Here is a 26,828-nt window from a genome sequence, read left to right on the forward strand (position 1 = left end):
GTGGCTTTTGTTTCAAGCACAGGAAAATACTCAGCTGCTGGAAACCTGTTCAATGACCTAAGTATATAATGATCAGGAAGTTCTGGGCCCTGTGTCTGTGCTTTATCACATTCAGTACTTCGGCATCTAAACCTCTTAGAAGCTTCTGTGAGCTTCAAGTAAGCAGAGCTCCTCTGATTTATACTGCCTGAGGATCCAGCCTCAGCAGAGAATATAAACGTAAATGAATTTTGGTTATGTTGCCATGTATTTTAGGGGATGCGGTAAGGATTTTGCATGCTAGCCAGTCAGCCAACCCCCAGTCAGTGATTTTGACATTTTCTCTCCCTTAACTTCAACCCACTGTTCCCACGTCCTCCACTTCAATCATCTTAAATCCAGATATCTTGGAGTTTTTTACTTTACAATAGTTGCATATTCTTTCCATGCCTCATTCTGTCACTGCTTCACAGAATCACAGAATCAACCAGGTTGGAAGAGACCTCGGGGATCATCGAGTCCAACCGTTGCCCTGACACCACCCTGTCAACTAGACCATGGCACTAAGTGCCATGTCCAGTCTTTTCTTAAACACATCCAGAGACGGTGACTCCACCACCTCCCCGGGCAGCCCATTCCAATGTCTAATAACCCTTTCTGTAAAGAAATTCTTCCTAATGTCCAACCTGAACCTCCCCTGGCGAAGCTTGAGGCTGTGTCCTCTCGTCCTATCGCTAGTTGCCCGGGAGAAGAGGCCAACTCCCACTTCACTACAACCTCCCTTCAGGTAGTTGTAGACTGCAATAAGGTCACCTCTGAGCCTCCTCTTCTCCAGGCTAAACAACCCCAGCTCCCTCAGCCGTTCCTCGTAGGTCAGACCCTCCAGACCCTTCACCAGCTTGGTCGCCCTCCTCTGGACTCGCTCCAACACCTCAACATCTTTCTTGAAGTGCGGGGCCCAGAACTGGACACAGTACTCAAGGTGCGGCCTCACCAGTGCCGAGTAGAGAGGGACGATCACTTCCCTAGACTTGCTGGCTACACTATTCCTAATAGAGGCCAGGATGCCATTGGCCTTCTTGGCCACCTGGGCACACTGCTGGCTCATGTTTAGCCGGCTGTCGATCAGCACCCCCAGGTCTCTTTCCACCGGGCTGCTTTCTAACCACTCTTCCCCCAGCCTGTAGCGCTGCATGGGGTTGTTGTGGCCGAAGTGTAAGACCCGGCACTTGTTCTTGTTGAACGTCATGCCGTTGGTCTTGGCCCATCTATCTAACCTGTTCAGATCCCTCTGTAGGGCCTTCCTACCCTCCAGCAGATCGACACTGCCACCCAGCTTGGTGTCATCTGCAAATTTGCTGAGGGTGCACTCAATCCCTACGTCTAGATCATCTGTAAAGATATTGAACAGCACCGGCCCCAGAACTGAGCCCTGCGGAACACTGCTAGTGACCAGCTGCTTCTGAGTAAATGTTAGCAGAGAGAGGTTATTTAATCTCTCCACCTCAATCAATCCCTCTTGGCTACCTGCATTTGATGTTACTCTCCTGCAACTTTGTATTCTTTGCCTATCAATCAAATGTGTAGAATCTGCTGGAGGGTAGGAAGGCCCTACAGAGGGATCTGGACAGGTTAGATAGATGGGCCGAGACCAACGGCATGAGGTTCAACAAGAACAAGTGCCGGGTCTTACACTTCGGCCACAACAACCCCATGCAGCGCTACAGGCTGGGGGAAGAGTGGTTAGAAAGTGGCCCGGTGGAAAGAGACCTGGGGGTGCTGATCGACAGCCGGCTAAACATGAGCCAGCAGTGTGCCCAGGTGGCCAAGAAGGCCAATGGCATCCTGGCCTCTATTAGGAATAGTGTAGCCAGCAAGTCTAGGGAAGTGATCGTCCCTCTCTACTCGGCACTGGTGAGGCCGCACCTTGAATACTGTGTCCAGTTCTGGGCCCTGCACTTCAAGAAAGATGTTGAGGTGTTGGAGCGAGTCCAGAGGAGGGCGACCAAGCTGGTGAAGGGTCTGGAGGGTCTGACCTACGAGGAACAGCTGAGGGAGCTGGGGTTGTTTAGCCTGGAGAAGAGGAGGCTCAGAGGTGACCTTATTGCAGTCTACAACTACCTGAAGGGAGGTTGTAGTGAAGTGGGAGCTGGCCTCTTCTCCCGGGCAACTAGCGATAGGACGAGAGGACACAGCCTCAAGCTTCGCCAGGGGAGGTTCAGGTTGGACATTAGGAAGAATTTCTTCACAGAAAGGGTTATTAGACATTGGAACGGGCTGCCCAGGGAGGTGGTAGAGTCACCGTCTCTGGATGTGTTTAAGAAAAGACTGGACATGGCACTTAGTGCCATGGTCTAGTTGACAGGGTGGTGTCAGGGCAACGGTTGGACTCGATGATCCCTGAGGTCTCTTCCAACCTGGTTGATTCTGTGATTCTGTGATTCTGTGAATTCAATGCCAAGGTCTATGTGCTATTGCACTCATGCTATGTAAAGTGGATCTATTCCTATCTTGAAGCAGTGATTCTGCATATAAAGCATAAAGTCTGCATTTTTTAAATTTTGGGGGCCATGCATTGTAAATTTATGCATGGTCTACTGCTTACTGTTTCTTATGGTGTTCTTGCTCTTGGGAGTTCTCCTCAGTGAAGCTCTGTGTTGGATTATTTTTTTCTTTACATCAAGCTCAATTTGTCAAGAGTCAGTCCCGGCTTTAATTTTATGTTGATGTTTTTAATAATATCGCTTGTCTCAATCACATGCTGTGCTGTTTACTTGCTCTTGCGATTCTTTAAAGGAGAGGATTAATTGAGGCTTCATTTGGATTCATCTGTGCGAAGGCTTTAAGTAAGACCATTCCTATCGCTGGCCCTTTGGTGTCAATTTGACAAAATTCCCATCTTACCCTGTGGTCCAGGGTTTGGACTATCTGAATCAGCTTTCTGTTCAAGTTAATACTTTGAAATCAACTGAGATTAATTATTTAACCAGTTTCTTGCATTGCCAGCCCTATGTATTAAAATGTCAAATCATGCCACAGAGGATCATAAAACTGGCTTTAACGATGATGTCCAGTGAAAGTCTGTCTGCTTTTAAAATGCAGCACAGAGACCAGAAGGCACATAAAACAATCGTCCAAGTGTTAACTTGTACTCTTACAGGCAATGACCTTAGGTTTTGTTTTTTTTTTCAGGTATCTTATATTCATACATAATCAGCTGTCTCCGGACACTGGGGCCATAAGGAAAACACCAAATCTCAGAACTCGTCATGAACTGAGGGAAAAAATCCGACATTTGTCTTAGATAGCAATATGTATGCTGGGCAAAGGGCTCGGGAATGAGGTGCTTAGAGGCTCTCCGTTTCTGAAGGGTGTGTGACGAATGGGGAATGGGACAGGGAGAAGGGGCTCTGCCATTTGCCGTGGGTACACCCAGACAGCGCATGCCAGGAAGCGGTGGCAGCGCACGGGGGAACCGCTCAGCCGCCGGAGGATACCGGGCGGCCCTGCGGCGGGCAGCCGAGAGCCCCGAGCGATGCTCCTCGGCGGCGTTGCGGGAGTTGGGACAGTGAGAGCCGGCACTGACAGCGAGAGCCCCGAGCACCGGGGCCGCTTTAGGAAGGGCTTCCCCGTCCGTAGAGAGGGAGCTGCACCCGCAGCAAAGGCGGAGAGGGGCCGGGGGCGCGGGGCGAGCCCAGGGGTCTCGCTGCGGTGTCGGGCAGCGGTCCCAAGGGGTGGTGAAGGGGGGGCTCTCGCTGCGGAGCCACGGCCCCGGGATGGCCTCTGCTGCGCCGAAAGTTTGCTAAGTGCCTGGGCGCTGGGGGGGAGTGGGGCGGGGGTTGCCCCGGCGGGGCTCCTCCTCCGGGGCCGGGCCTCGGCCGGGCGGAGCGGGGAGCGAGCCCCCAGCCCCGGAGCTGCCGCGGCGGCGGAGGGAGCGAGCGGCGGCCGGTCTGGGGTGCTGCGCGCAGAAGGAGCCCGGGACGTGGCTGCGGGCTGCCCGGGCGCTGCCACCATGAGGCGGCGCGGCGGGGGCTGCCTCTTGCCCGTGCCTCCGCAGCTTCTGCTGCTGCTGCTGGGAGCGTTGCTCCGCGCCAGAGGTAAGCGGCTGTCGCGGCGCCCTCTGCCCCGCGGCGGTGCGGGGGGCCCGGCCGCCGTCCCGGGCTCGGCGACGGGGAGCCTTGTCCGGGCGGGGAGCCCTTGCCCTGCCGCGCCGCTCACCTGCCCGCGCCCGCCGGGCGGGGAGCCCTGCCCAGCCCTGCCCCGCCGCAGGACAAAGGTCCGTGCCCCGTCCCGCGCCCGGACGCGGGGTTCTCGCCTTCCCCGTGCCCCGGCGCGGCGGCCCGGCGCCGGCGGGGTCCCCCGGCAAGCCGGGGCGCGGGTCCCGGGGTGGTGCTGCCCCGGTCGGGCCGCAGTGGAGAGTCCCCGGCGCCCACGCGGCCGCTGCCCCCCGCGGAAGTTTGGCGGCGGCGGGCGCGGGCTTTGTTCCCGCGGTGCGAGCGGAGCGGCGTGGCGGGCCGGGGCGGGCGCGCAGGTTGCCTCGGAGGCTGCCGTGCCCGGCGTGTCGGGACAGCCGCCGCTCCGGAGCAGGAATGCAGCTACGCACCCGCCGCGACGGGCCCCTTAAAGGTACAGCCCGGCTCCGCGGCGGCGCCCCGGGCTACCTGCCTCGCCTCGGCGGGGAGGGGGAGTCCTCCCGCAGCGCCCTGGCGGAGTGGGGCCGGGGCAGGAGCAGTACCTAAAATAGTGGTGCGGGGACGAGGGGAGGGGTTGGCTGCGGTCTTAGTGAGCAGGGAAGCAGTTCTATCAAGTCTCGCCGGTGAAAACTTACCTTTGTGATTGCTCCGTCAGCTGAAAAGCAATTGCTGCTTCTTCCTCTTGTGCGGTAGTGCTTTATTTTACAAGTGCACCCAGTGGAGATGAAAACATATAAACGCTTCACGGAATTGTTTATAAAGAGTTGGAAGGCTTTGGGGGGAGGGGTGCGAAGAGGAGATACACGTACCTCATTTCTCTCCCCTCACTCCTTTGGCAGCTGCTGTATAATTTCACCCATCCGTTTTCTCCTCTGCTACTCTGAAATTATAGGAAGCGTTTACAGTAGTGCTGACCTCCATCGTTCTGCAACTATTGCCTCTGGGGCACAATCACGTGGGGTTTGGGTTTCAAGTAATATTATTTCTCTTCTAACAAGAAACCTAATTGCAGGCAGCTTTGAAGAAGGTGCTAAACCAGCTTGGAAAGACTGAGTAGAGGTCTGCAGTTCTGTGTATCAGAAAATCTGCTTTTAGGAACCAGAAGTACTCTTTAAGTTCCAAGTGCCACACAGATACTTAGCTGTAGTCAGGAGTGAGAAGGATCTAAAGCATAGATCTTACTGTAGGTGCAGATCCGGATGTGTTTTATTTTGGCTGTTACCTAGGTGCTCCTAGTTAATGTGTCTGGGCTGTTAACGGCCATGTGGGGGATGTCTGATTGTAAAGTGCAGGTTTGCTCGTAGGTGGTTGTGCCTTGATGTCTCCTGGATGCTTTTTATGACAGTTTGTCTCTCTTTCAAGTAGTTCTCCCATTAGTGCACTTCCCTGTATCCTCTTGTCAAATGAGCATGAGTTTATGATTGGATGTGCCAACTGCTTCCAGAAGTGAGTATCCTCTTTCCTTCGTGGGAAGATACACTTTGCAATAAGAACACAATTCCTGAGTGATTTTTTTCCTATTGGAAGCAAGGGAAAACATGAGGAGGTGTTAGGATGGAGGTAGCAGAGAAGATGCCAAAGTGTGTGATGAGTTGGTGTTCCTCCCCTTAGCTAGAAATTTTTCACCATCGTCCATTAGAAGTACCTGTGGGGACGGTGTACAGCTTAACTGTCATAAAGCATCCACAGCCACAGAACTTGTGATGCTAAATGGGTAAATTGTTAGAAGCGCTTGGTCATTTACCACTGTACCTCAGTACAGGAGCAGCTAAAGCAAACAAGTCTGCAAGACCTTTGACCCTCTTTTGGTGGATAGTGGCAGTTAAAACTGGAGAAGTCTGTGCCAAAAAAAAAAAAGGTCTGCAAGAATCTTAAGCTCTTGGAAAAGTGTGTTGCAGGTAAAAATGGGTATATAGAGAGAATTTAAAGCTAATGCCATGCACTGCTGGTGCGTAGTGATAAAGAAGGACCCAATGTTATGATGGTCTGTGTTAGTGTAAATACAGAATGTCACAGAACTTGTCTGGGTGTTGTGCTTGCTGTTCTGGCTCCTGGAGCTCTGCCAGAAAAATACATGGCTAATATCAGAGCTTCACTCCCCAAACATCTTGACTGCATTTTAGAGTCACAAACCTGAATGTGATACCTCTATAAAACTATAGTTTGCAGTGGGAATCGAGGTCTCCACCATGTGTGCTTGGCATTTCTATTGGCTCTACAGCTCTCAGCCAAGTGCAAAACGCCCATTTTCCTGTTGTCAACTTGGAGCTGATAATGTTCTACTTCCCGGTGTGCTGAGAGTGCCTGGGTTTACTGTTGATAAACCCAGGTTGGATGGTATTCACAGATTTCATGATCCCCCTGAATTATCTTGACTGTTTCTTTTTGTCAAAGTGGTGACGGCACTGAGTAACATCCCCACTCTTCTAAACTGAAGAGTAAGATGCTGCAGGAGGCTGACAAGTGGTGGTGGTGTTTTTTTGTTTTGTTTTATTTTGTTTGGTTTTGTTTTTTTAAACAATTCTGTGGCTACTAAAACATGGTAGCATTAGTGGAAAAGCATAAAGCATAAATCTTCCAGTATGAAGTTAGCATTATCGTTTCATTTATTTAGTGTAGATAAGCAATTTTCTTTTATAGTCTCTTTCCAAAAGCTTTCAGTTGTGTGCTCTAGCACTGTTTTCTGCAATAAAGAATCTCTTCTTGTGTCCTGTGAGTGTGGGTGTATTCAGCAACCGAATTAACAGGTACTTAGTTATGTGAAGTGCTTGCATTTCCAGAGTGTCTTGTGAACCTTGAAGAGGGATATTCTGTTCATGAGAGCCACGAAATGGGATTTCAGAAAACTTGGAGCTGTTTCTCTACATTCTGTTCATTGAAGTTACAGAAGAAAATGTGGTTGGATATAAACATTATCCAGTTGTTTGTAGATCAAACCAGAAGGCAGTACTTGCTGTATGTTAATTAGAAAAAGAAACTGAAGTGATTTGTATTTTCTTTGAACATCTAAAAACCTGTAGTTCTCCAGACTGGTGAAATTAACATTAAAAAATAATGAAAACATTCGTTCTATGAGAATGATCTGTAGTCTGATAGTCCTCTTGAATCCTCCTGCACTCTTGTGAAATAAGCAAATATTATCCTTGTTTTGTAAATGTGGGAAGTGAAGTAGAAATTGTCTTGCCCAAGGCCATCTCCATTTGCCCTAGAATGCAATTTACCATTGAACACAATAGAATATATGCTTCATAACACTTGTAAAAGCTGATAAAGAGATGTTATCTTGAAAACCAGCCAAGGTTTTAAAAATAGGTTTAAAAAGTAAGTGCATGTCGTATACCTTTGTTGAATTCCTCTGCTGCTTGTGACTTTTGTGGCTATTTATCTGTTTAGTAATACTTCTATTTCTCTTGCTGATGATCAAAAGATTCATAAAACTGCGGAAATTTTACTGACTCTCCGTCTGAAAGGGTGAATTGGTAAGTAGTGTTGTTAAAAGAAACGTATAAGAGAAGTGGATACTTTATTTCTCTAGTCCTCTGTTATTTCCACCTTAGCTATTTGTGATGTTATCTCAAAGGGGTTTATATAGTAAGGTAATATATATGCACGTGCACTTAAACTGACCAGCTTTTAAGATGTCAGGCTTTACCTGATACAGCATCCAGAGCTGGAGCTCTGGCATGCAGCAAACCCACTCCATTAATTGGCATACTGTATTTAGTGGCTGTCTGTGTTTCACACAAATCATGGCAGAGAACGTTAATTGTAATTGTCATCCGTGAATCTAATGTGCTTGATGGTTAGGGTCGTGCTTTTTGTGTCTATAGCGCCTGTGGTTCTTTGCCATGGCTATTATGTTAGGCATTGCTCTTTTATGGGATTTTGTTGTCTATTCTGTTTGAAGGCTGGGCACTGTAATGCTTCTTGAATCTCTTCTTTCTATATTTTCTTCCCTGTAGATTTCCATTTCCCTGTAATAAAGATAGTGACTCTATGGATCCAGGGGCTTGTGATTCCGTAGGCTTGTGGTTTATTCATGCTGTATATCTGGTCACTCTGGGACTGTTACCTTGGGAGTATTTGGCTGCCATCCTGTTGTGGGTTGAGTTAGTGTTCAGGTTTTTCAGCTTTCCAGGCATTTTTTTTGCCTCTGTTATGCAGAACTGCCTGTTAAATGCTGAAGTATTCCAGCTTGTGTGTTTAGTCTGAGACACTCTTGAGCTGTAGTCAGTGTTTCTGTGAGGAGCAGAACTCCTCCGCTGCTGTGAGTTTAGATGGAAGGAGACTCACTATGCAAGGGCACGAAAATAAGTTTTCATAAAGACTTTATTAATAGCAAATGGAGCTGATGTTTGTGGACTTTCGCCTTGCTAAATTGTGGATGACTGAAACTCCTCATATCAAGGAATTATGTTTGTTGTTTAAAATAGAGGAAAAAGGAGAAAGGAGACTGAACAGCTGGGAGCCCGATTCTGATGGTATGAGATACATGCCTATAGCAGGATGTTTAATGTTAGCACAACTTTGGGTTGTGAAAAGTAATAACAGAAGCTTCTGTTTTTCATGAGGTTCTTCTTAGGTCATTAGATTCTTCTGTATTTAGTGACCAGTCAGCAAGTCATAAACCATTAAGATTAACGGCCAGTATTGTATATGCAAATTAAATGTTTGTACTGCAAATTGCAGTTTTGTCAAAAAGTGTATGACAGAAGAGAGTGTAGACTCATATTTCTCAAGCTGGTGTGTGTATGCTAATAGCAACTGTCTGATGTTGCAATATTCAGAACTAAGAAGCACCAGCTATTTCCCCTGAACGGGTTAGGATGAGAATAAAATTCACCTCCCTGTGCTATAGTGATGAAGTTGTTTAAAGAAATGTTGTCTCGCAAAGCCTCCAGCAGAGAATGTGTCTGTCTGAAAACAGACCCCATATTCTGTAGTGTTAAGGTGAAGTTTTACTCCTGGAGTTAAATTTACCAACAGTGAGATGTTATCGTGACTCCAGGCAGGGGAGACCCCTCTCCTGGCTACCAGCATGGTGACTTCCTCCGTGTGCCCTAGCAGGGCATAGTCTTCTGTGTCTCTTTGTTACTGCCTGACAGCCCCTCCCGGCTGCTGGAGCTTTCTGTTTCTATTGCATAGCAGCAGTTCTTTAATCAGAAATCTTGTTAGTATTCAAGGATAATTGATCCGACTCTCTGGTAGGGGGTGGGGACCCAGCCTTGCATCCTTCTCCTACTTGCCACCCCCGGTTTGACCCCTGTTGTCTCTTTGTTTTCTCCTGTTAAGTTTGTGCCAGTGATGTGTGTGTGCTGTTTTTCCAAGCAGCCTGAAGTTGGCTGTAACCAAGAGCAGCGGTTAAATAGAGCCCGATTTCCCCGCTTCCTGGCTTTTAGTTGTTCAGCTTCATTTTCTGGTCTTCTGTGTTTTTGATTTGCAGAGAAGGAACTTACTTGGTGCCCCCGGGCATCTCTTAAACCCATTAGAACAAACTGCATTATTTCACTGTACTTAGAAATCCTCCTCCTTTAGTCCCAGCATCCATCAAAATAATGTATCCTCTGTAAGGCCCTCTGGAAAATGTTTAATAGGATCTTTTCAAACTCAAGGAGAGTTCCAGTTGGGAAGGGGGAGGGGAGAAGGCTAATGGAAGATCTGACTGTGACTTGCAGTAAGCCCAAACTTGGCCTGTGTCAGCTCTCCCTTCACCTCCATGCCGAGGGAGTGCTTGAACAGAGCGGATCCAACACTGGGATCAAAGCTGGAAACAAAAGGCTTTGGGAGAAAAATTTCCCGTCTGGCCAAGAGGCAGCCACACAAAGGTGGTGCATAATTTATCATTCGAGGTTTATTTCTGCTGTGTTCCTTCTGGAAAGGGAAGGAAAAAAGAAGTGACTCTCCTGCTGTTTCCAAGGGGATAAGTGATGGCTTTGGAGACTTGAGGCAGGAAGGGGCTAGAGATACCATGGAAAAACTTTTTCAGTGCAGTCTGTACCCAGCTCTCTCTTCTCAGACGTGGTCAGACATTATTTCTGTTGCGGGGGGGAACACTATTCTTGCCTTTTGAAGTTTCAAAGAGTGGGTACTTCTAAGGTCACTGTTCATTCCCAAGTCTCAGCGTATGGAGTGGTGCTGCTGTTGGCAAAATCAAGTTCTTTGAATTTCTGAAGTATTTTTCTTACCTTAAGGATCGGTCTAAGTGCTGTGGCTCTGTGTAACAGGGAAGAAGAGGCTACATTTGCCCCAAAGGGTTTGTAGTCTAAATTAGACAACTGACATCTGATAAGGATCAGGGATGTGATAATTCTAATGGGATAGATAAGGTCCAATATTAAAATAGCATAGCTTTCTAATTAAATTTCCTTTAGCTTTGGTTTAATGGGAAAAGCTTCTGAAAGTTTTTCCCTCCAATCACTTCTTAGAACAAGGATAGAGAGGGGTTTTTGGGTAGGAGTTGGCATCAAAGACTACGGAAAGCTGATAACTGGGGATATAAGGATGAGGAAGCAGATGCGAGAGTAGTGTAAACCATGAGAAGAAGGGCAGGGGATATAGGAGTACAGATATTAACAGAAGCAAAGATAGGCATTTTGGAAATGAGAGCCAAAGACTTGAGCTGGCAAAGGAACAGAAGAGCCGTGTAAGGAGATCCAAGTGGAGTGATTATATGGGATCTGATGGCAGAAAGAGTTGTTAATTAGGTAGTATAAAAGATGGAAGTTTTGAGAGTGAAGATGAGCATTAAGCAGAATTTAGCTGCTGAGGCAGGGAAAGAATTATTTTAGTAATGCTTTAAAGGAGGATGTGACAACTTGTTAGAAACCCTCAACAGTAGAGTCCCTGACCTAGTGGTGTGATTTTATGAAATATCAGGAGCTTAGCCATGGGGGCAGAGGTGGAAAGGGAGACTGATGTTGGCATAGTGCTGAGATGGTGAGCCCATGAGATAGAGGTGGTAATGGAGCTATCTGCAGCAGTGGAATGTGGGACCTGTCAGGCTTGGGAGCACATACAAGCAGAAGGATTTTTGAGTGGGATGTCTGGGAAGATATTTTGGAGGACAGTCCTGTCTGGAAAAGTGTTTGACAAGTGTATGAAATGGGAGGGCAGAGCTGAGGAGAGAAGCTAGGAGGCTGGAGATGATTGCCTGGAAAAAGGCGTAGAGTGAGAATAGGAGATGACACTGGGTTTGAAAAGGGATCTGGGTAAAGAATCAACAAGACTGGTGGCAGAAAATAGCACCTCTCCTGGAAAAGGAGGCTACTTCTCTTCCTCTCCCTCATTAAGAATTGCTGTGTGAAGGAGTGAGTCACTAGCGACAACTGTTAAAACATAAACATGTGATGTTCTCGGTCTCCTTCACTGAAAGTCTCATAAGGAGCATTGTGTGACTATGCAAGAAGGTTAGAGGGAAATACGCACTCTGCTCCTTTAGCCTGAATCTCCAGCTCCGTCAGTTCATTTGACTTGGTGACAGCTGGTAGTGTATGGGAGAGGTTCTTGCCTAAGGTGCAGCCATTCACTGTAGCAGAACCGTGTCACGTGGGATCTAGGATTAGAATAAAATAAAGACACACCTTCATTTTTTTTCTTTGTGCTCCCACACAATTTTAGTTCTGAATTTCTGTAACTGCTGAATAGTCAAATCCTTTCTTTGCAATTCTGAGGGCAGGGAAAAAATGAGAAGTCTCACGATTGTCATTTCCTGCTTCTGTTATGAACTCCTGAGGGTGAACCAGGAGGTGGGATAATTCTCTGAATTAAAATTGCATTTATTAAGAGCAAGGCAGCTTTACTGATGTCAGTCCTTTGTGATTCACTGCATTTTTGTCATGGATCTCAAATAGAAGTATTCAGTGTCTAAATCTTAGAAAGCATGTTGTGGGAGTAGGTGGGAGATTAGGTCAGGTCTTCTAACAAGAGCATTAGTCATTGCCCTGCGAACAGACCAAAGTTTAATACAAGGGAAGAGCAGGTTGAATGGAGAGCTGTATCCATGCAGAGTCAAAGTGGTGAAGGGATTTCTCTCGGGCTTTGGCTTGGAAACAGGGAAGGACTGAACTGAGCTGATTGGTGAGGTTACTGCCCTTTGGTGTCTTTGCTAGGCCATAGGGAAGGCTGCCTCTGGGTCTGACTTCTTTCCTGTACCAGTGAATGGCAGCTGCAAGAGGGTGTTGACTCATGAACAGCTGATTCATGAGCGGTTAAGATGTCTCCACCGCAAGGGTGGTAACCTCCTATGTTGTCCCAGTTCGAACTGTCACTGCTCATGAATCAACACTGTCTGTAGGCCTTTGTTTATTGCATTCTTGAGTGTAAGGAAGAATTCAGACCTGCAGTCAACATTACTTTAAACAACAGAAGGTGTTTAGGCCTCTTGGGCACTTCTTTTTTTCTTCCAGGCCCAGAGTTCTTTTATCTGTGGAGCAGCTAGATGCCCTGCCTGTGCTTCAACTTCTCTGGAAGGGCAGATTTGTCATCTTTGCATCTTTGGCAGTTATGTTGGGTAATTTCTGTGCTACCAGGACTCTAGCAAGGAAGAACAACCTTGTTGATTCCTACCTTCTGCAACCTTTTACCACAACCTTCTTTGACTTGAAGCAGTTCATCCGCTCACAAGAGAAGCCCGTTGTTTCTCTGAGGTTTCTGTTGTTTGTGACCTGCCTCCTGTGAAATGGAAGAGGAGGAGCTGTAATCTTTTGTTGCTCTTAGTGCAAATTCCAGACTAGAATAAAATAACCTAATTCTTTAGGTTAAGTTTTCCAGTCAATTGTCCCTAGAAAATTTTTTTTTTTTTTTTTTTTTTGTACTTCCTTTCTTGCTTGTTACGGCTAGTTCTTCACCCACAAGTCTTCAGAAGTCTGGGAGCAAACATTGAGGCTGAAAAGGAATGTCTGGAAAAAAAAAAAAAAAGAGATAATCCATAGAATCATAGAATGGTTTGGGTTGGAAGGGACCTTAAAGATCATCTAGTTCCACCCCCCCTGCCACAGGCAGGGACACCTTCCTCTAGACCAGATTGCTCAAAGCCCCATCCAGTGTGGCCTTAAACACTGCCAGGGAGGGGGCATCCACAGCTTCTCTGGGTAACCTGGTCCATTGTCTCACTACCCTCACAGTAAAGAATTTCTTCCTAATATCTAATCTAAATCTATCCTCTTTCAGTTTAAAACCGTTCCCCCTCATCCTGTGACTACATACCCTTGTAAAAAGCCCCTCTCACACTTTCCTGTAGGCCCCCTTCACGTACTGGAAGGCTGCTATAAGGTCTCCCTGGAGCCTTCCTGTGATACTCTGTAGTAACTTTTTGTTGATTGGTTGTGCTGGAGAAGCAAACTCTTGATGAAAGTAATACGTATGCTGGGGGAAGAAGAGAAGCTCAGATGATTGCTTTCTGAGAAATGACCCATGAGCAATTTTTGTGCTGCAGATGCTTTAGAAGAGACTGGCAGGGAAGAGGGGGTGGCAGGCACTTGCCTACTTTAAACGCTTGGCAAAACCCCCTGTTTAGTTTCATCAGGTACGTGAGGCCAAATCTAATGCAGTTACAGTATAGAACTAACGGGAGATGCAGGGCGAATTAAACCTATGCACAATCCATCAATTGTAGGATAAAAATAAACAGTACTCAGACAGAAGCCTTCAAGCAAGGAAGGGAGTGAGGCAGAGATGACATCTTTGGTATGTACATCTTGACTTACCTGCTCAGGCGGAACAGCCTCTGAACTCAGGCTTCCGATTAAGTGACTGGGACAGCTGCCAAAACACCTATGTTTGCTAGCTAATGTACTGCAGTGCATTGGTCCTGCAGGTTAATCTGGGAAAGGCATGGAGTGATATCTGGGTTTGTTTGGGGCTTTTTCTTGAAAGATGTCGTAACAACATGCTTGGCATCCTCTACGTCAAGATCTTAAAAATAAATGTGGTGGGGATGCTAAAGCTGCCTATTGAAGTGTTGTGAGGAAAGAGGGCCGTCAGAGCTATGCCACAGAAGATCGGATATGCCTAGGGAGCCAGATTTTCTGACCTTATGGGCTGCATACCAAAGTCTTTAAGGTATGTGCTATATGGCTCGGTGCTCTTTAGAGACAAGCAGAAGGGGGGTGGCTCACAGGAGGGAAATGACAGTAACTCCAGAGGAGAGAATTATTCTGTTGCAGGATGGGGCTGGGCTGAGGTGGGTGTGCAGCAAGATCCCTCTACAGCCTGTCACTAACCAGCCTCAGGAGCCCTTGTGTGCCTAAGGCTCTGTGCCAGTGTGGCTGTGCTGGCTATGTCGTGGCCCTAGCAAGTAAGACACATTTCAACTACTCAAACCATGACAACTGAATACAATGCTGAGATTTTCTTGCTATACTATTTGATGGCAAATTAAACATTTGACTTCCACAAGAATGAACTCCAGAGCTCTGTATGTTCTTACATTGTAACCAAAGTGAAGTTAACTTTTTTATTTTCAGATGTGCAAAGACATGGTAGAACTAAATGTATGAAATCTGTGTAGTGATGGCTACAGAGTAGAAAGGGAAGGATTTCCATTGCTGGTCTTTGCATAAAAAGACTTGGTTTCGGTGCTCTTTCAGCCAAAGTAGCACAAGCTGTCTCTATCTAAAAGTACTAGAGAACCATAGACTGAAACAAAATGAAAATGCTGTCCATCCCTATGAAAACATTGTTTCTGGGATTTGGCACTCCTTTTGAGCATAATGAAGCAAATAGCTTAATCCAAAATCCATCTGCTTGAGAAATTAGTCTGAATCTAAACCAGAACACAAGTTTCTGTAAAAAAAAAAAAAGAAGTCCAAGCCTACTAGCCAACTAGACTGCCACAAGTTATTGCGCAAAGTTAATATGCTGGCAGATAGTACCAAATGAAATGTGCAAAATCAAGTCAGACTTTTACCAAATACTGAACTGGCATGTGCAACTTCGAGTTGGATACAGGGAGAATACCATAATTCAAACAGTAAATGTCTGGGAAAGAGAAGTAAAAGGAGAGTCTGAGAAGGAAATCTAATCCTGTGAAGAAGATTAGAGAGAGCAAGAAAACATTTATCTTTCTAGAAATAAAACATTCCTTGGAATATTTTAATTTCTGTCATTGGACTCCATGCCATGTAGCCTTCTCTGTTGAAACCTCTGTGGAGGCAGGCTCTTTGTATGTTGAATCCACTTCTGGGAGAAACTCAAGTGTGCCGTCTCTTACATGTGGGTAACACTTGCAGAGCTTGTTTTGCCAATAAAAGTGTCTTTGAATTAACTGTGGTGGGATGTGGTGCAAGTTCTGATGCAACATGAGGCTGTTTTGTAAGTGCAGATTTTGATCAGAACTCATGTCTCAAATCTCTAGTAATTTTGTTTTCTTGTTGCTGTTGTGAATTGGCTCCTTCCTTTCTGTGGTCCATTGTTGTGTGGTTGATGTTTGCAAATAAAATGTCTTCCATCTGGTTAAGAAATTTGATTTATCCTTGGAGGCCTGAACTACTGCCTTTGCTAGTAGGAAATAAACAATGTTCCAACTGTCCCTAATTATCACCCACTTGCCTTCCTGCAGATCCATGTCTCTTGCAAGGGCAGTAGAAGAAATGACTTATGGATCATAAATTGCGTTTTTCCTGTCCTCTATTCCTTCATCTCTATGAACTTAGTCCTCTCTTCCTGTTTAAACTTTGTAAATTAAACGTACTACTTAGAACGATTAAACAGTGGGCTGGACAGTGGAGATGTGGCTTGCCTGGAACACAGTCAGTGGCTTGTTTCAGGTGACACTGGGCATGCAACTGCTAATGACTTACAAGGACACGTTACTGATTCGGAGTAGGGTTTAGTATGCTCTCTTGCTTTATGGCAAACATTTACTCCAAAACTGTATTTTGAAGACATATAAAGCCCATGTTTTGGAATATCAGAATGAGAGGAATTTTTGTTCCTGCTGCCTTTTGCATTCAGTAAACTTGATATTGCTCTGAGAGAGAGAAATATTTTTGGTGTGAGTGCTAGGATGTTGTCAGTGCCGAGGATTGTTCTCTGCCCACAATACACGCAGCTTGGCCTCTAGCTGCAGGGCTGCCTTGACCCGCAGGGTGTGGGTTCATGTTATGCCTAATCTAGTGTAACTGTGGGTTGCCCCACAAGAGCGATCTCACCCCTTGTCCCTTTGATAGGTCTGTGTGTATGTCTGCTGGATGAATCAGTTCAGCTTCTTGATCACAGAACTGACCTGCAAAATGGTGAAACCAGTGACACCACAGGTTGTGTGGTGTTGGCAACCCGAAGAGAATTGCTCTTCAGTGAGCTGAGCAGCGTAGACCTGATGGAAGGATGGAGGGAGACAAGGCCAACCATTTTTTTGGCACTGGCTTTCTGCTACTTCGCTTTGCTGTAACAGTAATTTGGAAGGACTTTCCCTGGAAACAAGGGAAGGGGAGAATTGAAGCGCAAGATTCAGTTTCTATGGCTCATGTAAGCAAAGGCCTCTTTATTGTATTGCACTTGTATGACAGTCTTAGTGCTGTATTAGTGTCAAAGTGTGGTGAAGATCAACCTATAGATGTTGCAATTGGAGCAGTGCATTAATTGATGATGCCTTTTGTGGTGGAAACTTCTATTCGTTAAGACTGGAAGCAAACACCTACTATCTTGTTTTACTTGGGCTAACAGAGACTTGTGTTCTGAGTTGTTGTCAGAGAAATTGTCAATCTAATTATGAAAAGCTTTATTCCCTTGCTAGCGCCTTGACTATTGTTCCTTAATCTTGCCTTTTGAATGACTGATGTCTAACAAAGAGTTGTTTTTTGACCCTTATTTACAGAATCTGGATCTGAGTTTTGCTTGCTCTCCCCACTCCTCTCCTCTGATGCAGTGGTGTGTCGTGGTTTGACAAGCCTGGCCTGGGCGTACACACAAAACGAGGCACGATCCCACCCTCCTCCAAAGCTGATGCAGAAATGGCAGCCCTGGTGCTAACTGTCTGGTTAGCCAAAGGAAGACAGAGCTAGCTGTTTGGAAACATAAGCTGCCTAAACGGCCATTCCCATTATCCCTGAATGAGTATGTGGCAGGCTGAAAGGGAAGATCTACATGGGCTGAATCTCACACATGAATTGTCAATTGGATCATGTAAAGATTCACTCTGATGGAAACCAGAGCTTCACAGTGTTACATGCAGTGTGTGCATACAGTAAGGACAGTCCCTGTTCTGAAGAGTTCGTAATTTCTACATGTAATAAATTGGCAGATGTATCGAATAACAAGAGAAAAAGCCACAATGAAATACTGATTAACATAGTAAATAGGGACTCCACTTAAATGCTTTTCCTTTTAGTCTGTATGTTGATACTCCTTGTCCTGTCCTATCCATCCTCAAAATATCTTTCTGTTGAAGCCACCTTTCTCTAATATATATTTTTTTTCCCCTTTGACATTCTGCATGCAACATTATCACTATTAAATAGATGCATTTGTTGCGTCTGGGGTCTGATACTGGGAGAGGGAAAATTCTCAGATGTAATGACCTTCTAAGAGGATCTAGTTGCTGTTTTTGTCCTAGATAGTGCACATTCCTGGCAGATAAGCCAGCGCGTTCAATAAATGGTTAGCATTATTCTAATCAAGGGTGTCATATCTGAACGCAGCTCACAAAGATCTCTTCTGCCTCTGTGACTCTTCCACCCTTTCCCCTATCCTGACTGTAGCAGCTCTTAGGATGGATTGCAAATGGATATTTAACCATGTAACCACAAAGGTCAAGAAATTTGAGATCAGACGCATAACTTGGACTTGTTTAGGAATCCAAGTGTTAAACCCTGGGATTCCTGACTTGAGATAGTTTAGCTGTGGCCAACTTTAAATAATAATTATTGAACGCTCCGTTTTGCTGCTTTGTAGCAGCAAGTTATATTGCTGGGTAGTATTCTGTAAATATGTAATTGGCTTCAGTGGCTGTATTTACCCAATAGCTTAAGTGGGGAAAAATCTCCATAACCTTTGGAGATCATCTGTACAGAACTTGGGAGTGTCCTCTTTGCAAGCTGTGACATAAAGGTTCCATATGATTGTTGGGCCAGGTGTGCGAATGGCTAGGTCTTTTTTTTTTTTCTCTAAGGATAGTTGGCAACTTGATTTTTGGAGTCTAAAGAATTTTTTCTTGCAAGGATAAAGAACTGAACCATGGTGACTGGTTGTTTAAGGCTGTTTTTTACTGCATACTGAAGTCAGTGGCTTTTTCCCAGATTAGAGTGTTACATTTTTTTAAACATTTACTGTACTCAAGTGTAGAATGATCTAATTCACCATGTTTATGTCTTTTCATAAGAAATTTCAGCACAGTAGCATGTGTGTCCTACTTCTAAATGTACAAACACTTGGTAAACAGAGTGTAGAAGAAAATAACTCCTGAGCCACTGTAGTAAATACGTCTGTAAAGCCTTAGACAGGAAACGACCCCAACTTCTTCTGTCACTTTGGCTCTGAGGCCATGGTTCTGCAAACAGTGAAGCAAAGGGAGGAATCAAACTGGGCTGGGTGAAGAGGAGCTGGAAGATCCTTCAAATTTGCGTCTTTTTGCTGCTCATCGCCCACTGGACCTCTTTCTGTGATCTGTTTTTCACCAGGCTGCTCAAAGCTGTGCCAGCTCATGGGAGTCATGGGACTGGGAGTAGGGGAAGGAGGGCTGGGAGCTCTTTAAGCTAGCACTACTGATGAATATGAAACTACAGTCTTAAAGTTTCTTTCCTATTTTGAGCAAGTATCAGTGTGTTTCTGGAGGACCTGTGAGCTATGTTATCACTTAAGCACAGTCAAATCAAGGCTGCTTCCTGTCCTTTACTTATCGTGCACAGAAGAGGGTTTTGTTTAGGGAGGATATCTGGCAAAGAAATCAAGAAACTATGTTATAGCATGAAGGGCAGAAGATTATATCTTCCCCATGGAAAACAGTCATGCTCTTCTGAGGACTTGATACCTAAATCATCTTGTATGTATTTCAGTTTGCCAAGTGGTTCTGCAGTTTTAAGGGGGGACATGGGAACGATTTCCAGAATGCTGTTGCTATTTGTAATTCCACATTGTTTGATAGTGTACAATAAAAACTGGAGGGAGGGGAATGAAACTCTAAGCACACTTCTCAGAATCTGGAATTAATGGACCACATTCAACCTTGGAATAAAGGACCAGGAAATGGGAAAGCTAACTGAGCTCACCCTTTGAGGATGAGATGTATGCTATCATGACTGTAATAGTGTGTAGCTTAGTGGCATACTGTGACTTCAGTAGATCTGATCTTGACTCATCAAGGCTTGTTGGCTGAAGGTCCAAATCTACCAGATGTTCTTACTTAGAAAATGATCTGTAGGAATAAATGTTATGTTCTTACAGTGTCTGAGAATGGCAGCGTATGGTACCAGAAATATTTAGCAAATTTAGTCAAGATACAAACTACACACTAAGGCCTTTTTCTCCACCACAGAAATGCATTTTTTTTCTGACTGAAAAGAAGTCACCTTACTGCAAAACCACTAAAATGGATTACTACATAACTCTTCCACTTAAGAGTGGAAAGAGAGGAAAAAAGCCTGTGTCCAACTGAAAAAAAAACCTCCCAGGAACATCTCAAGGTAGATTGTAATTACTGGAGATAGAATTCTGCTACAAATAGAAGTAACTAGATGAGTAGCCCCATGTTCTGCCGCAGCTTTACTGCTATCCAGTCGTTTTAGGTGGCATTTATAGCACTGATGGGCTTGGGTAGCTCTTTGATCAGAGGAAGTACTCTATGCTTGGCTGAATAACATCACTTATTGCAACAATTTTGAGGCCCACAGATTGCCTCAAAAGCTTGATTCAACTTGATTTGTCTGTTACTCCCTACTCCCCAAAGTACAGTGGTATAACAGAAGGAAAATGGCTCTTGAGTCGTCACAGTAAATGCATCTGTAAAACTGAACAGAAGATGCCACACTGCTTTGTCATAGTTTTTGGCACTGAAATCATGGTTCTAGCAAAAGGCTAGCCTGCATGTAGGGTGAACTTTTCCTCTGTAGGCAGAAGAGTTTAAAAAGCTTTTTAAAAGTGTCAAAAATTCTTCTTCCAGGGCTGAATGATGTGTCTGCTGAAATGATTTGTGGGCTTTGTGAGGAATCTGTGTCTTTTGTTTAGATATGCCCTTCAGATCCTGGAACTTGGTCCAGGAAGTAGTATCAGAAGCAGTTCTTAATAATATTGTTAATACAGACTATTCTCGTGAGAAAAATCCACAGGCTTCTTTAGCTTGCTTTTATATGGAAGCAATGGTTATTTCAATATGTGTGCATATCTTCTCACCCAAAAAAACTGGTCCCAGAGAATAAAAGCTTCACGAAAATAGGCAGCACAATAAAGGGAAGGCACCACCAAAATGACTTGGCTGTGGGTGAATATTCCTCTTGAGTTTGCATTTTGTTAGACATGAAAGAATCCCCTCCCTCCCTCCATTTGGCAACAGATGCACCAAAATTGACTATTAGAGATGAATCCATCTGAAACTGGCTTTGTTAGTTCTGCTTCTTATGTAGCTATTGAGATTATTCAGGTGTGCAAGTTGGAGTCTTGCTGAACATAAGCCTATTTCCAGGTTCCCAAATAGTGGCAGTCATCCAAGCGGTTAGTTCACCAAGCTCAGGAGATATTTAGTCCTCTCTTGTTAGGAGGCAGAAGTCTTCAATGGGCTTTAATTGGGTTGCACTTTAGGACTGCTCAAAAGCTTTGGCTGGTTTAGGATGTGGCTGCTTGGCTGCAGAGTGATATTTCTGGCAAGAAGCATGTTAAACTTGTGTTCTGAGCTGACTGGCTGCTGGCTGGTTCTCAAAGATGAATGAGAGTTTGGGGTGGGGCTTTGGGTTTGGTTGTTTTTTTTTTGGTTTAAACTCATGAAATTTTTGGACTGGATTTTATCTGTTAAGGTTCTGATATTGTGCTCATCCCCATCTTAAGGGTTCATGGAGGCTATGCTCTCTTGTATAGCATGAAATTTTAACTAGGATATCTGAAATAATTACTGCTCCCAATGATCTGCCCTGTGCCTCTGAATAGCTGAATACGAGGTAAAATATTGCTGAATGTCACAGTTTACAGCCTGGCAACTTCCATTTATTTTAGTATGCTGGGTTATAAACTGGTGCTTTAGGAGCTGCACACAGCTGCCCTGAGGTAATATTTTGCCAGATAAGATCCTCTGGATTGCTGGGTCTAGTCTGATTGAACTGGAAGGAGGCTGCAGGCGTGATGCTCTTTTCTCTCTGGAATCTCGAATCTCTTGGTCTTCAGGCTGTGTTACAAGGCCCGTGTGTCTCAGCCTTAGCCTGACCAGGGTGGAAGCTAGCTGAGGGGTTTTGCTGAGGGCAGGGAAAGGAAGGAAAGGTGTCCTATGTGCTCCCAAACCTCCTCTGTGTCCTGAAGCACGAGAGAGACATTTTATAATGCAAATTGAACCAGTTCTGATGTTTTTTCCTAATTAGTTACATCAGAAAGACCAAGGATCTTTACTTCTTTTCCTGATTTTTTTTTTTTCTTTCTCCCCCCCGTTTTTTTCCCTTCCCTTTTGTCTTGCTTTCAGTTCACCCATCTGCATCTGGTCTTGCCCAGGCAGCTGCTGCTCGATTTGTGCGTTCCCTGGGGGAGCTCTGGTGCTCCTTTAAGATCTCCTGTTGCTTTGGGAATTCACCTTTTAGACATGGTGCTTCATTAGTCTCTCTATTTAGCACTGTGAGAAAAGATTTCCCCTCCCCAAAAGCAGAAGAACAAGTTTCCAGCGGCATCTGCTTGAGAGAAGAGCGTCTCTATGTAAATAGAGCAGGTTTAAAAGCTTCCTGCTATTGGCAAAGGAGCAGCTGGGGAGTTTTTGAAGGAATATTGTTCGACGGAGTTGGCACTAGGAGGCCCTTTGGAGGCGAGGGCTGAAGAATTCCCCCTTGCTTTTTCTCGCCTGGGGAAGGCTTGCATGTCGGAGAGTGGCTGCGCTGCCCCTGTGCACCGTTGTTCTCCTCCCCTGCCTCGGTCTCAGCACAGTTGCTCCTTTTTGTTGCTCCTCGTTAGAGAAAAAGAGCTGTTTGGGATTTTTTGACCCACTGGGTTCTGCATTTCCTCGTGTTCGCCGCCCCTCTCTCCCGCCGGGCGTTGTGGGAGAGTCGTCCCCTCTGCAGGCGATGGTGGGAACGGCCCCGGCCTCACTTATCACCAGTGACAAATCAATGGCAGCCTTCAGAAAGCTGGCCCGCAGGATCCCCGCTCGGCCCAGCTCTGGAGCAGTGGGAGGCTTCCCTGGTGGATAAAGGCCTCCTTGCAGCTCTGACTTGTTGCCTTAAATCTAACTGAGGAAACCTTTTAATTCTCTTCAGCAGCAGCCCCCTCCCCTCTCGATTTGTCTTGCGGAAGGTGACGGCTACTGGAAGGGGGGCACTTGGGGAGGCGGGGGAGACGGGAGTGGGGGAACATTGGGGTTTGTAACGGTTTTTCTGTTTCCCTTTCACAATAGTCTGGCTAGTGCATGCAGAGCTGGGCTCACAAAGCCTCCCCGAGGCGCCCAGAGTCCCGCAGGGCTCCGTACAGTGCAAGTTTGCTGTGTGTATTCCTACCAACAATACAGCTGGGCCCAGCAGCAGGCTCCAGCTTTGGGCAAATATTTCTACAGCTTTTCCTTCATCACTTTGGAGAGGAAGAGGGTGAGGTGGGTTTGGGAGATGGGAGGGGGAAAGACAATTTGTATATGCGAGGGAGGGGAAAATAGAGATGGGTGGAGGGTTGTATCTCTGTTTTTTGCGGTCCAGGCTTCTAAAGGGAGCCTTTGTCAGGATTCAGCATCCATGGTGGGTTTGAGGGACATCAGTGCTGGATCTGAGGGAGGAGGGAGATTTAGGCAGACAACACATAATGGTTTGGGCTCAGCCAGTCTCCTTTCTTTTGTTTTTCTTTTAGTAGGAGACATTAGCTGACAAGCCCCTTCTGGGTGGTTTTATCCAGAGCATTGGTGTAGGCTGAAAGTGCAGCCTTTTCTTGTGTTAAGTATGTCTAGCTTATTTCTGCTTAACTGTTCTGTATGTTTTTATGCTTGATTTCATGTTCCCTCTACTACCTGTGAGTTACCTCTCAATTTCTAGTTTATTTCATCTGGGTCCCAGCTCCAGATGTGGAAGAAATCAGAGAAGTGATGTCTTTCTAAAGCAAACTATTGCAGCTTGACTGTCTGATAGGTTTTGGCCTTGGGAGTTCCTTGAGCCCATTACCGTAGTCCTGGGATAGTCAAGTAAGCTCATATCTATGTGCTGGTTTTATCCCCCATTTCTAAAGCTGCAGCGGAGATACCTGAACAGCATGAAACTGCTTGATTGTGTCAAGAAGAGATCATATGAACCCACTTCTCCATAGCATTATGGGGAAAAAGTAACCAGGCCACCTCCTTTCAACATTCCTTTCCATCTCTGCAGGGCTGGCAACAAGTTTGGCATGCCCATGGTTTGGGACTAAATTCTTACATTGACTAAGCCATGTTGCATGCATTATTTGCTGTGTATTAAAGATTCAAATGTCTTCTTAGACCTGATGCTCTTGTTACAGTAGGAATGATGCCAGAAGTGTCACCCTTGTTCCAGATGTATCATGTTAGAAATTAAATTTGTGCAAGAGATACTTACCTGTGTCAGTATTTTCCCAGAGCAGCGAGTACTCATGCTCTAAGGTCTGAGGCTTCAAGTTGAGCATAACTAGGGGCTGCACATACGGAGACTGGACTTCCTGAACTCTCTAAGGCCTGGCTCATCTTCCATTTCCAGTCAGTTAAATCCCAGCAAAATTTCCAAATTGAACCCAGTCTCCAAGCGACTGGCAGAATTTAATAAGTAAAGGCTTACTCTGTGTCAGTGTGTGGGAGAATGTGCAGGGAAGGCAAGACTGCTGTGCTATGGTAAAGCTTGCATTAAACGTCTTAGCATGGATATAGCCTGTGCTTTTAAATAAGGGACATCCTTGCCTCTCGTTTGGAGATGAAGGTAGAATAAGAGTCTTTCTTTGTAGGAAGAAATTACTAATATGCCAAATACAGACCTGAGTCAAAAGAATATACCTAACTATGGAGATTTTTAAGCATCCTTATCCTCACTGGCATCTGGCGACTGCCCCTTCTTTCTACATTGTTCATGATATAAGATTTGTAGAAGGATTCTATCCTTAGAGCATCACAACTGCAAGTGAGGCAGAGTTTGTAGGGAGAGAGAACAACTTTAGTTAGACCATCTAATATGTTTGGAAAAACAGATGAGCTTTCGGGAGCAGTATCTCCTGAGAACTAAAATAGAAGCCTAAGTCTTTAAATTAAGTGCAAGTTGAGAACAGTTGCTTTGAGTTCAGCTTGACTGTGTTGATGAATTAGAAATTCAAGAGAATGTTCGATACCTCTGGAGTCAAAGGGGATGATATGTGGGAAAGGAGTGGTGCCGTAGAAGCCAAGTCTTCCCCAATCCCTGCCTGATATTCTCTTTTTTTCCAGTTGATTTGATTAAAGTCTGATGAATTTCTAACTTTCCAGTTAGAAACTTGAGGGAGAGAGAGAAGATTTTCTGCTTAAAACTGTCTCTGAAACTTCAGTTAGAAATGATTCAGTGAGTTTGGAGAATAAAGATAGAGAGAAAATGCCTTTTTTTTTTTTTTCATTGTATAAAATTTAGCCATAGTACAGAAAAGCCTGAGAATGTTTGTTGAGCCTCCCATGCTCCAGAAATACAAAAAAGCGGAAAAGGCTTAAAGATTCTTTGGTTTCTCTGAAATTCACCCATACATAGTGGAGTTGTAAATATTTGAAAATTCGTACTTGTATGTGCTGAGTAGGAGTTAAAAAGCCTGACAGCAAAAGCCTGTTTGACTCTCTCTGTGCTGGACATTGACTACCCAATGTCAGGCTTGAATTGAACAGGAACTCTGCTCCAATTGTTCCCCCAAGCGAAGGGCTGCAGAGGAGCTGTAGTCTAGATAATGCCTTCTGAGAGGCTGCCCTCTGGGCTGGGTGCTCCTTTGCTGGCTTACAGGCAGGGAGGAGGAGGAGAAGGCAGCTACAGTAGGCTATTTCTGTGTGATATGATGCAGTACTGAAGGTTGTATTGCAATGCAAGAAATAACATGGAGTCCACTATGGAGCTGAGTCTGTCATCCCACAAGGCCATAAAGCGAGCGTGCAGAAACAGTGCATCTGTGTGATGCCAAGTACTGAATAATACAGCCTGTCTGCCTGTTCATATTCTTCCAGGTAATTTTGAAGTGTGAACTTTTTGCTAACTCTTTTCCATCTGGATCACTTAGCTGCTCTTTTGCAATCAGCTTGCACCTGGCTTAAACTTGGGTATGTGTGCTCAGTGGGAATAGAGAGAAAGGTGATCATGTTTGCACCTGATTTGGATCAGGTTTGAATTTCTGGACATTTTAACAGGGGGGTAAAAAAAAAAAAAGGAAGAGAAGAGTTTAGGAGGAAAGAGTAGCAGAAGAGAATTGGATTATGGAAATAGGGAAGCTTGTTAAGAGACAGAAAAGGGCTGAGGGAAAGTGGGCAGGTGGAAGGAGGGTTCTGGGTAGCAGGTGTGAGATGGGAGACACTGCATTGTGCTCTCTTTTCCTACATCTAGCCTGTCCCTCTTGCTCCCAAGTGCTACTTCTCTGTAGTGGCTCACCCACAAAGCAACTTGTGTCTTTCAAGTCCTTTTCTGTTGCTTGCCGCCTTAGAAAAAACAGACTTGCAAGTTTGAGAGGCCTGAGGCTGGCCTGTTCGGCACAGTGTTTTACTTTTATACTTCCTACGTTGCTCCCCTTTCCTTCTGTTACATTTTTATGAGCATCCAACACTTCTGCAAAACATTCCTTGGCTCTTCAGGTTAGACACCTAGGAACAAAGGTTTCTGGCTTGGGACTCTGGCTGTCTGAGAGCTAGAAAAGGGAGCTGATGAAACCATTCACAGCAGTAAGATGTGAAGACAAATGAATCTGTGTTTATGGACTGCTTGACTGTTATGGTGATGAATACCATATAATAATTTTGCATTCAGTTCAGGACTTTGTGCTGCAAATAATGTGGGGATTGTGTGGTGTCATGAAGTGCAAAAGGGGCCTGTTAATGGCTGTGCAGGTGAGTTTAAATCTGGGATTTCATTAAAGTTTTTTTAACTTGCTTATAATAGATTTTAAATGTCCTCTGTAATGAATAGCAGCTGGATTTATTTTCATCTGAAGCATGCTGTATAAGATGCTGTCTTTGCCAGACTGTTGCTCAGTTCTGCATACCAGGAAGCAACCCTTTTAAATTCACACCTGTAAAAGTAAATTTACTAAAATCATCCAGGTTCTTAACACTAGACCTGGTCCCTCATTTCCCTTCAATGGAGAGAGCACTGGTGTTGGGGAGTCACGGTATGTCTCTTAGCATGCTGTTTACTGCTGCCTCTGTGGTTAGCCTGTTCCTCATGGACCATTCAGTGGTGTCTAATTTTTCACATTGACACGTTTCCCACTCTGCTGGGGAATATGTGAGTGTGTATGTGTGTATATATATGTATATACTATAATATTATTTTTTCCCTGGAGTTGTCCCATAGCATCTCCCTCCTATTTCTGCTCCTTCGGGAAGAGGAGATCCATCCAGGT

The 26,828-nt window shown here is 45.2% G+C and overlaps 1 protein-coding gene across 3 annotated transcripts in view; it reads left to right on the plus strand.

Moving 5' to 3' along the window:
- The first annotated feature begins 3,960 nt into the window (after positions 1-3,960).
- The window catches only part of LRP4 (LDL receptor related protein 4), an 82,371-nt gene continuing 59,503 nt past the window's right edge, over positions 3,961-26,828 (plus strand). For all 3 annotated transcript variants that reach the window (XM_068398131.1, XM_068398132.1, XM_068398133.1), the window contains exon 1: positions 3,961-4,076. In XM_068398131.1, the coding sequence (XP_068254232.1) occupies positions 3,992-4,076 (85 nt within the window). In that variant the 5' untranslated portion in view covers positions 3,961-3,991. The remainder of the gene's footprint in view (positions 4,077-26,828) is intronic.

The sequence above is a fragment of the Nyctibius grandis genome, chromosome 4, assembly GCF_013368605.1.
Source record: "Nyctibius grandis isolate bNycGra1 chromosome 4, bNycGra1.pri, whole genome shotgun sequence".
Lineage (NCBI taxonomy): Eukaryota > Metazoa > Chordata > Aves > Nyctibiiformes > Nyctibiidae > Nyctibius > Nyctibius grandis.